Source organism: Olea europaea, unplaced genomic scaffold (genome assembly GCF_002742605.1).
Source record: "Olea europaea var. sylvestris unplaced genomic scaffold, O_europaea_v1 scaffold1823, whole genome shotgun sequence".
Classification (NCBI taxonomy): domain Eukaryota; kingdom Viridiplantae; phylum Streptophyta; class Magnoliopsida; order Lamiales; family Oleaceae; genus Olea; species Olea europaea.
The window spans coordinates 21,685-31,829 of NW_019235990.1; the positions used below are offsets into that span (position 1 = coordinate 21,685).

At 38.0% G+C, this 10,145-nt stretch overlaps 1 protein-coding gene across 1 annotated transcript; it reads left to right on the forward strand.

The window, feature by feature from the left end:
- The first annotated feature begins 5,742 nt into the window (after positions 1 to 5,742).
- LOC111378498 lies at positions 5,743 to 7,416 on the forward strand. The gene is made up of 4 exons (XM_023001712.1): positions 5,743 to 5,958; positions 6,046 to 6,210; positions 6,403 to 6,524; positions 7,017 to 7,416. Exons 1-4 carry the CDS (start codon positions 5,743 to 5,745, stop codon positions 7,414 to 7,416), a joined length of 903 nt encoding a protein of 300 aa, XP_022857480.1.
- Positions 7,417 to 10,145: the final 2,729 nt, after the last annotated feature.

Below are 10,145 nucleotides of genomic sequence, written 5' to 3' on the forward strand. Positions count from 1 at the left end.
ACTTTTTAAAAAAAAAAAAATCAAAAGAAGTGTTATAATACTAAAAAAAACACCTGAACACACTAGTAATCTGTAACAAAATAAAGTTTAAATCCACAAATGTAATCTACATGTAATAAAAGAGCGAAAAATAAAAGTGAAGCACTTAAAATAATAAAAAAGATGTGCACTAAAAATTGAAGCAAAACAAGAGTACAAATTTGTGCGGAAAAGTAAATGGGGAGGGGGGGTGGGTGAGTGGCGGTGGGGAGTTGAAAAGGAAAGAACCAAAAGCTGCAAATAGAACAAAAGTGGGGAAATAAAATGAATAAAAAAAGGGAATCCTGAATTGGCTTCACATCAGAGCTGAAAAAAATGTGACATTTGATGGAAAGCAGGCCCCACAAGCTTGGTTCATTATCAATATTTTACTAAAGATATTTTTTTCCATTTTATCATAATTCAAAGGAAAAAAGGCTTTTGACCAAGTAGTCGAAATTGGGGTATTGATTCTCTTAGGGCATGCTTGGGAGTTTTTTTCCCACCTTTTTTGATTGATTTTGAATGGCATCATTTATGAGGGTTGAAAAAAATTGGTGCTTGCAAAATTTTTTGGACTTCATTTTTGAATTGTTTAAAGAATTACCAAAAATTAGTATGGTGTAATTTTGACCAATTCTCTCAAATGATCAAATCGACGATTTTTTTATCGTTTCTCATATTCTCTTCTAATTTTACCTTCTATAAAATAATTATTTCTAACCAATATTTGTTCAAAACAAACTTGTAAACAATAATATATTAACTAAAAAATTATCTATAGATGAAAAAATTACATTATATTTAAAAAATTACTTATAAGTAAAATATTACTTATAAGTTAAAAAATCACTTTTACGTAAAAATAAAATAAAATATTTGTTTATAGAATTTATATACAACAAATAAGACAATTATAAAATAAAAAGTTACTTAAAAGTAAAAATTCAATTAAAAATTATTTAGAATTACAAAATTAACTTATAATTTGTAATGTTTACTTATACGTAAAAAAATATAAGTTAAAATTTTAAGCAAATAATTAATTATATTAAAATTTTTAAGTTAAATATAAACCTATATGTTAAAAAAAAATCGGTATGCTCATAAACAATCAAAATTGATACTTTAAACCCTTGTTTGAGCCCCATTGTAACAGAAAGAACGCATTTTTAAATAGTGATCGATGGAAAATGTGTGGTTAAAAGTTAAGAAATTTTTTTGGATTTGCATGTAATGTTATTTTATTAAAGAATATGTGATTGAAAATAAGTTTTGAAAAAATGAATTTTGAAAAGAATGAGGCTCAAACAAGGGCCAAATATATATCTCATAACCAATATCCTGAAACTCCCAAGCAGGCCTTAATGTCATCTTGGCTCAGCCAACCAAGTATATTTACATCCATGTTTAGTAATAAGTGTGTTTTTACACACTTATTTAGGTCACAAACATGAATGAATAACGAGCAAAATGATTGAATTGTGACTTAATCTCGTTACATTTGTGAATTGTAGAGAACAACGATAAACACGGTGAAATTTAGGAGAAAAGACGCGAAAAAGGACTACAATGATGCAAAGTGAAAATTCAGGGACCAAGGTACAATTATCCAAAAGTTGACCCGATAAAGAAATCGAGAAATTGATTAAGTCAATTTCCAATTGATGATATCTTGGGATGATGGAATGGAAAGAATGAAGAAAAGATGCAAAGAAGTGAAGGATTCAAGTAGAAGGACCAAAATGAACATCTTCCATAGTTGGTAGCACTATGTGACCGCATAGTGCTGCCCTCTATGCGGTCCCATAGAGGTAAATCGAAAGTAAAATGTCAAAAAAAATTACTTTATGCGACCGCATAGAGATGCTCTATGTGGTCGCATAGAGCATTTCTGGGCCAAAACCGCAGTTTCCTTTTTTCGTCGAAATTTTTATGGAAACAATATTTTTAGGGTCCTTTATAAACAAAAACTTGACCAGAATGATGGGGAGGCCATTTTTACAAGTTTTTGAGAGATTTTGAACGAGAAACGACGAGAAAATAAGAGGAAAACATCGCGCCAAGTGAAGATTCGATTGAAACTTGATTTGGGTGATGATGTTTCTTCAACTATTTTTGTGTTTTCTTGTTTTTAGCATGTTAGGCTAGATTTTTCATTGCTAGGAGATCGATGAACCTTGTAATCCTACGTTTGATTTTTGGTTTGGATTTTTGACGTATTTAAACGCATGTTCCGGAATTGAATGATTTATTACGTTTTTATTTCCGTATGATTATTGTGCACGTAATTATATGATTTTGGTGACCTGTTTTATACATTCGAAAGGAGGAAAATAGGTCCGACATAGTACAAATCATCATAGGATCCGATAGGGGATACCTCTATGCCTTGTGTGAATTATTGGATATTCATGAATTTATAATGCATTTCGGTATGTTAGTATTCATCATAGAAATATAGTTGAATCATATATTGGGATAGGTTTGGCATTGCTCGAGAGAGATTGCTAAATTAAAGTAGGAATATTGATTCATCTTTTGTGGAACTGTGTGTCAAATTTGCACGATTAAAAATTGAACGGATATTGCTTGGGGATTCGTAATCCCAGTGCGTTATTACATTCATTAATTCCATAAAATTCTAGTAGATTGTGTCCAGGTCATTTGCATTTAATATATTTCTTTCATTCACAATCGCATCATAGTTTACATCTTCTTTAACTAAATCACAACACATCAATTTTATTTTCGTGTTTCGGTTAAGATCATAATAGGTTGATTTGAACTCATTCAATCCTTGTGGGATCGATACTTGGACTCATAGTCCATTTTACTACTTGTTAACGAACCGTACACTTGCGGCAGGTTTTGAATCGAAACAAATAATTTCGTGAACAAGTTTTTGGCGCCGTTGCCGGGGATTGAAATTTAGTTTAATTTTACCCATTGTGGCACTAATTTGAATTTATCTAGATTAGTAGTAGTTAGCTTACTATGTTTAGTTTATTATTTACTTTAATTTAATTTTGTGTTAATTTTGCTATCTCAGGGCTTGTATGCAAGGAGCACCTGATCGAGACTTGGTTCCCGTAGATCCAGAGATCAAACGCACATTTTGTCACAGGCAAAGAGCGGCACAACAGATGGCTAACGAACAAAATCGATCGATAATTCCACTCAACGAAGGCGTGGAGGTTGAAGATGACGGGAATACGATACTTGGGGACTTCATGGCATCGTTGGTGGTCCAAAATCAATCTAGCATTGTGTATCCTCCATTTGGGCAACCGAACTTCCAGCTAAAAACAAATGTGATTCAACTGTTTCAGAATGGGCATCAATACCACGGGATAGCTAGTGAGAACCCACATACTCACATATCCTGAGTTCTGGACATGTTCCAACACTTTAGGTACCAGGATATCTTAGACGATGCTATAAGACTGCGTTTGTTTCCACACACTTTGTGGGATAAAGCACTTGAATGACTGGATTCACTTCCCGTCACAAGCATCACCACTTGGAACAAGCTAGCCCACAAATTCTACACCAAGTTCTTCTCGCGCAGCTAAGGTAGCCAAAATGAGGCATGACATCTCTATATTCAACCAAGGTGAATCCGAATCATTTGAAGAGGCATGAAATCGTTTCAAAAATATGCTAAAGAAGTGTCCTCAACATGGCTTTGATAAGAAGACACAGATCTGATTTTTCTATACTGGACTACTTCCATCCTTTAAGAGCATGGTGGACTCATCATCCGACGGGTCTATCTCCATAAGAACAATTAACGAAGCATGGGAGCTGTTTGAGAGAATGGCTGCAACTTCAGCCGTGTGGTCTACAGATTGAGTGGTTCAGAAAAGAACGCCAGGGGTTTATGAAGTAGATACTTACTCAGCATTGTCCGCAAAGATAGACTCCTTGTTCCATAAGGTTGAGAGCATTTCACAGACCGCCACTACAAAACAAGTCAAGAAGCCAAGCTGTGAAGAATGTGGGGCAGACCACAATACTTTCAATTGTCCAATTCTCACACAGGGGGTTGAACATGCAGCTTTTGTGCAATGGGATCAACGCCAACAGAACAACCCACATTCGGAAACCTTCAACCAGGGCTGGAGAAAACACCCAAACTTCTTGTGGAGTAATCAGAATCAAAATAGACCACAAGGTCATTTTCAGCAGCAGGATAAAAAGCCACCATTGGAAGAGATATTTGAGAAGTTCATGACAACGACTAATTAATATATGGAAGCCAACAACCAGTTTATGCGAAAGACAGATGCAACTCTTCAAGACCAAAGTGCAGCAATCAAAAATCTGGAGAAACAAATGGGATAGATGGCAATCTCCATAACAGGTAGAGCACCAGGAAACCTACCCAACAACACTGAAATCAACCCTAAGGAGCACGCAAAGGCTATAACAACCAGAAGTGGAGTACAACTACCGGAGATACATGTAAAAAGATCGGTAGCTAGCAAGGAATCAGCACCAACCTCAGATGCCGAGATTGTGGAACAGACTGAACGAACAACAGGGGATGTTGTCAAGAAGAATTCCAATACATCACGGGGTACAGCTACCAATCCTATCAATCCTCATGAGCCGCCTATTCCATTCCTGCAGAGGTTGAAAAAGCACAAATTGGATCAGCAATATAGCAAATTTCTTGAAGTCTTCAAGAAATTACACATCAACATCCTATTTGCTGAGGCACTTGTTCAGATGCCGAGTTATGCAAAATTCATAAAGGACATTTTCTCTAACAAGCGAAAGATAGAAGAAAACGAAACAGTGATACTAATTGAGGAATGCAGTGCCAGAATTCAGAAAAAGTTGCCTCCAAAACTAAAGGATCCAGGGAGTTTTGTTGTACCTTGCACTATTGAAAATTCTCATTTTGATAAATCTTTGTGTGATTTAGGTGCAAGTATTAATTTGATGCCTCTCTTTGTTTTCAGGAAACTCGGCTTGGGAGAAGCTAAAGCCACAACTGTTACCTTACAGTTAACAGATCGATCCCTTTCACATCCAAGAGGGATCATTGAAGATGTGTTGGTAAAAGTCGAAAAGTTCATATTTCCAGCGATTTTCTCATCTTAGATATGGAGGAAGATAAGGATGTTTCACTCATATTCGGGCGACCCTTCTTAGCTACTGGAAGAGCTATTGTCGATGTTCAGAAAGGGCAGCTTATATTGAGGCTTGGCGAAGAGCAAATCTCTTTCAACGTGTTCTGTTCAAGGCAATGAAATTTCCTACTGAGTCAGACAACTGTTTTGAGATCGATGTAATTGATAGAATAATTCAAGATACATTTCGGTTACATCATCCTTCCGATGCATACGAGGGATGCATTGCACATTCTCAATCCACTCACACTGATTCAAGTGAGATTGAAACATGTGCACGGTTTTTGGAAACTAATCCACCATACTTGCGCAAGCATCACTTCGAAGAACTGGGAACTAGGACCACAAAGTCAATGTCATCTATTCCGCAACCTCCCAAGTTGGAACTCAAACAATTGCGACCACACCTTCGATATGCTTACCTGAGGAATCTTCTACACTTCCGGTTATTATTTCAAATACTATCAGTGAAGTGGAGGAAGAGAAACTACTTCGGGTGATAAGGGAGAATAAAACAGCCATTGGATGGTCGATTGCAGATATCAAAGGGATCAGCCCGTCGCTATGTATGTACAAAATACTCATGGAGGAAAAATTCAAGCCAAGCATTGATGGTCAGCAGAGATTGAATCCATACATGAAGGAAGTAGTTAGGGCTGAGGTATTGAAGTTGCTCGACGCAGGCATCATCTATCCAATATCAGATAGTGCATGGATCAATGCAGTTCAGGTTGTTCCCAAGAAAGGGGGTATCACAGTGGTGGAAAACGAGAAAAAAGAGTTGATTCCTACAAGAACAGTGACTGGATGGAGAGTTTGTGTCGATTACCGCAAACTAAACGCTGCTGCTCGAAATGATCACTTTCCACTACCGTTAATTGATCAGATGTTGGAGAGACTAGCAGCACACTCGCATTACTATTTTCTGGATGGGTACTCCGGGTATAATCAGATTCTAGTAGCGCCTGACGATCAGGAGAAGACAACTTTCACATGTCCATACGGTACCTTTGCATACCGTAGGATATCTTTTGGTTTATGCAATGCTCCTGTCACTTTTCAGCACTGCATGATGGCTATCTTTTCGGATATGATTGAGAAATTTATCGAGGTATTCATGGATGACTTCTCAGTGTTTGGGTCTTCGTTTGATGAGTGTTTGGAGCATCTGAGTCTTGTTTTACAACGGTGTATAGAGACCAACTTGGTATTGAATTGGGAGAAATGTCACTTTATGGTACAGGAAGGCATCGTGCTAGGATACAGAATCTCAGCAAAGGGTATTGAAGTGGACAGAGCAAAGATTCAGGTGATCGAAAAATTACAACCACCTACATCAGTGAAAGGTGTTTGTAGCTTCCTCAGGCATGTCAGGTTCTAAAGAAGGTTTATCAAGGATTTCTCAAAAGTTACTAAACCACTGTGCTATTTGTTGATGAAGGAATCCACGTTTGAGTTCACAAATGAGTGTCTGCTGGCTTTTAACACCTTGAAAGAAAAGTTGATTTCAGCACTCATGATCATCACACCGGATTGAAACCTGCCATTTGAATTAATGCGCGAAGCCAACGATTTCACTATTTGGGCCGTATTGGGACAACGAAGAAATAATATATTTCACGTGATATACTATGCAAGTAAGACCTTGAACGACGCTCAACTAAACTATGCCACTACAGAGAAAGAGCTCCTTGTCGTAGTCTACGCCTTTGACAAATTTCGATCATATCTTGTGGGGTCAAAGGTCATCGTTTACACAGATCACACTGCTATCAAGTACTTAGTGGAAAAGAAGGATGCAAAGCCACGTCTCATTCGTTGGATACTGTTGCTTCAAGAGTTTGACTTGAAAATCAGGGATAAGAAGGGCAATGAAAACGTGGTGGCAGACCACTTGTCTCGAGTCGAGACCACAGAGCTGACAGAGATCGTGGAAATCAATGAAGTCTTCCCAGATGAACAAAATTTTGGTGTGGGAGAGGCACCTTGGTATGCTGACATAGTTAACTACTTAGCTAGGTCTATCATTCCGTCAGATTACTTAAGTCACGAGAAGAAGAAATTTTTCGCTGAATTGAAGTATTATTTTTTTGGAGGACCCCAGTCTATACAGGCGAGAGCTGATCAAATTGTTTGTCGATGCGTACCTGAAGTAGAAGTGCCCTTAATATTAGAACATTCTCATTCATCTACATACGCAGGGCAGTTTGGTGCTTCAAAAACAGCGGCGAAGATCCTTCAATCAGGTTTTTACTAGCCTACACTGTTTAAGGATGCTTTTGAATTCGTGAAAAGGTGTGACCAATGTTAATGCACCAGTAATATATCCAGGAGAAACGAAATGCCTTTGAACGGTATCCTGGAGGTGGAACTATTCGACGTCTGGGGGATCGACTTCATGAGATCATTTTCCCCATCATTCTCTAATCAGTACATATTAGTGGCTGTGGATTACATATCAAAGTGGGTAGAGACCGTTGCATTTCCTACCAACGATGGGAAGGTGGTGATTGAATTTCTAAAGAAAAATATTTTTACCCGTTTTGGCACACCGAGAGCTATAATCAGCGATGGGGGAAAACATTTCTGCAATCGCCAGTTTGAATAGTTGTTGACTAAATATGGCGTTAAACATCGTGTAACCACTGCATATCATCTCCAAACCAGCGGACAGGTCGAAGTGTCCAATAGGCAATTGAAGCGAATACTCGAAGTTACAGTAAGCGCCTCACGAAAATATTGGTCTAAGAAGCTGGATGACGCCTTATGGGCCTATAGGACTGCATTCAGGACCCCTATAGGAATGTCACCATATCGACTGGTTTTCGGGAAGGCATGCCACTTGCCTCTTGAGATAGAACAACATGCTTACTGGGCAATAAAGAAATTGAATTTGGACTTGAAGGTTGCAAGTAGGAAACGTCTACTACAACTTAATGAGCTGGATGAGCTCAGAATGGAAGCATACGAGAATTCAAGACTCTACAAAGAAGGCACCAAGAAGTGGCATGATATGCATATTCAGAGGCGTGAATTTACGGTGGGGGCAAAAAGTGCTACTCTACAACTCTAGGCTTAAGCTATTTCCAGGAGATGGTCTGGTCCGTATACTATTACACAGGTATTTGCACATGGGGCAGTTGAGAGCACTCACGACAGCAAGGGGACATTCAAGGTCAATGGACAGCGTTTGAAGCACTGTTGGGGCGGCAATCTTTCAAAGGAAAAGTCTACCGTTCATCTTATACCACCAGAATGACACAATACGGTAAAGTCGAGCTATCGACTATAACCTAGCGCTGGGTGGGAGGCAACCCACTGTATCCTTCTATTTAGCTTACTTTTCACATTATTTTTAGAATTATTTAATTTTCGCATTTGCATTTTTCTAGGTCATCGTTCATCCATGCAATGTTAATAAGACGAAGACGAAATTATAGTTCACATAATTTCCTAGGCCTTACACACATGTTAAGTGAGTTTGAAATGATTTTGGATGTTTGAGATTAAAATTCACACATTTCAAGACAAAATGACGTATTTCAAAAAAAAAATTTTACGATGGAAAGAACTTTTTCCATTTCAGTATGTTTAAAAAAAAATTTTTTTTTTTGGTCTATGTGATCGCATAGACATTATCCGAACACAAAAGAGGGGGAATTGTTAATACTATGTGACCGCATAGTTTAGTACTATGCGGCCGCATAGTATAACCTCGGTCATGGTTTTAAACCATGACCGAGCTAATCTCCCTCATTTCTCCCTATTTGCATCTCACACTCCACACTTCACACACCACACTCCCACACGAATCACACCCATATTTCACTGCACTCCCTCCCCCATTGACACCATAAATCGATACTCCACACATCCATTGTGAATTCAAGGTATGTTCTTTTTCCTTTTTCCTCTATGCATTCTTTTTTCTTTAATTTGTTTCGTGATGAGCCAAGAATTTTCGAGCTTGATTGTGGAGAATGGGCAATAGGTAGTCGATGGATTTGTGTATTTTGAACTTGGATTGTGTTGTAGATTGGTGGGACATTATCAAATTGATATTTTGTAGGGTTTATAAACATGCATGCTACACGTTCGATAAACTGCCTGAGTGAAGTTTGTAGTGCATTTTGAGCAATCTCGCATTAGACAATCTGACTATACGTATTCCCATATACGTGGTGATCAAATGCCATATAAATTGAGCTCGAAACACTCACTTACTAACCACACACATGTAGGCACACATGTTAGACTCACGTCACTTCACAGCACCCACTTTGTCCCTTGCATTAAGTACCCATACGACATCCAATGAGCATGAAATTTGAATATGTGTCACTCCACACTACGTACTTTCATATGCCCAGAGCTTGCTTGCGAAAAACTTGAGTTTTCTCGATGATGTCCGGGAGTGAAAGTGCACGCTTAATCACGAGTCACTTGACATATTTTGGATGTTTTGAGCTTCATTTGTGTGTATATTGTTATTTTGCCTTCTGTCTGCATTCACAAGCTTGTTTTCTTGAAGTTTGCATATACCACATTCATAAACACATGAACAGCCATCAAATCCATTTTGCAACACGTAGGCACATGGCTAGGTCACGACACCCTACGTCCCCTATTTTACACCATTCTTTGCCACACCAAACGAAGTCCAATTGCTTTGAAATTTGAGTATAATGGTAGATCTTATTGAATACTTTCATATGCCCAGAGATTGCTCGGGGAAATTTCGATATTTTTCGATGATGTCTAGGGTCGAACATGAGCACTTGGTCATGGGTCCAATTTTTCAAATGTGCATGTTTCGGCCTAATTTTCCAGTTTTTCATCTTGGCACACTATTTACACTACCTTGAATGTCATGTTTAATAAGTGCACACCAAGGAGTTCTATATGCATGTTGAAGCAAGTTTGGGGGATTTGTGAAATACATGTCTTGCTAATCTCATTCCCCCTCTCGTTTTTCAAAATGAAGTT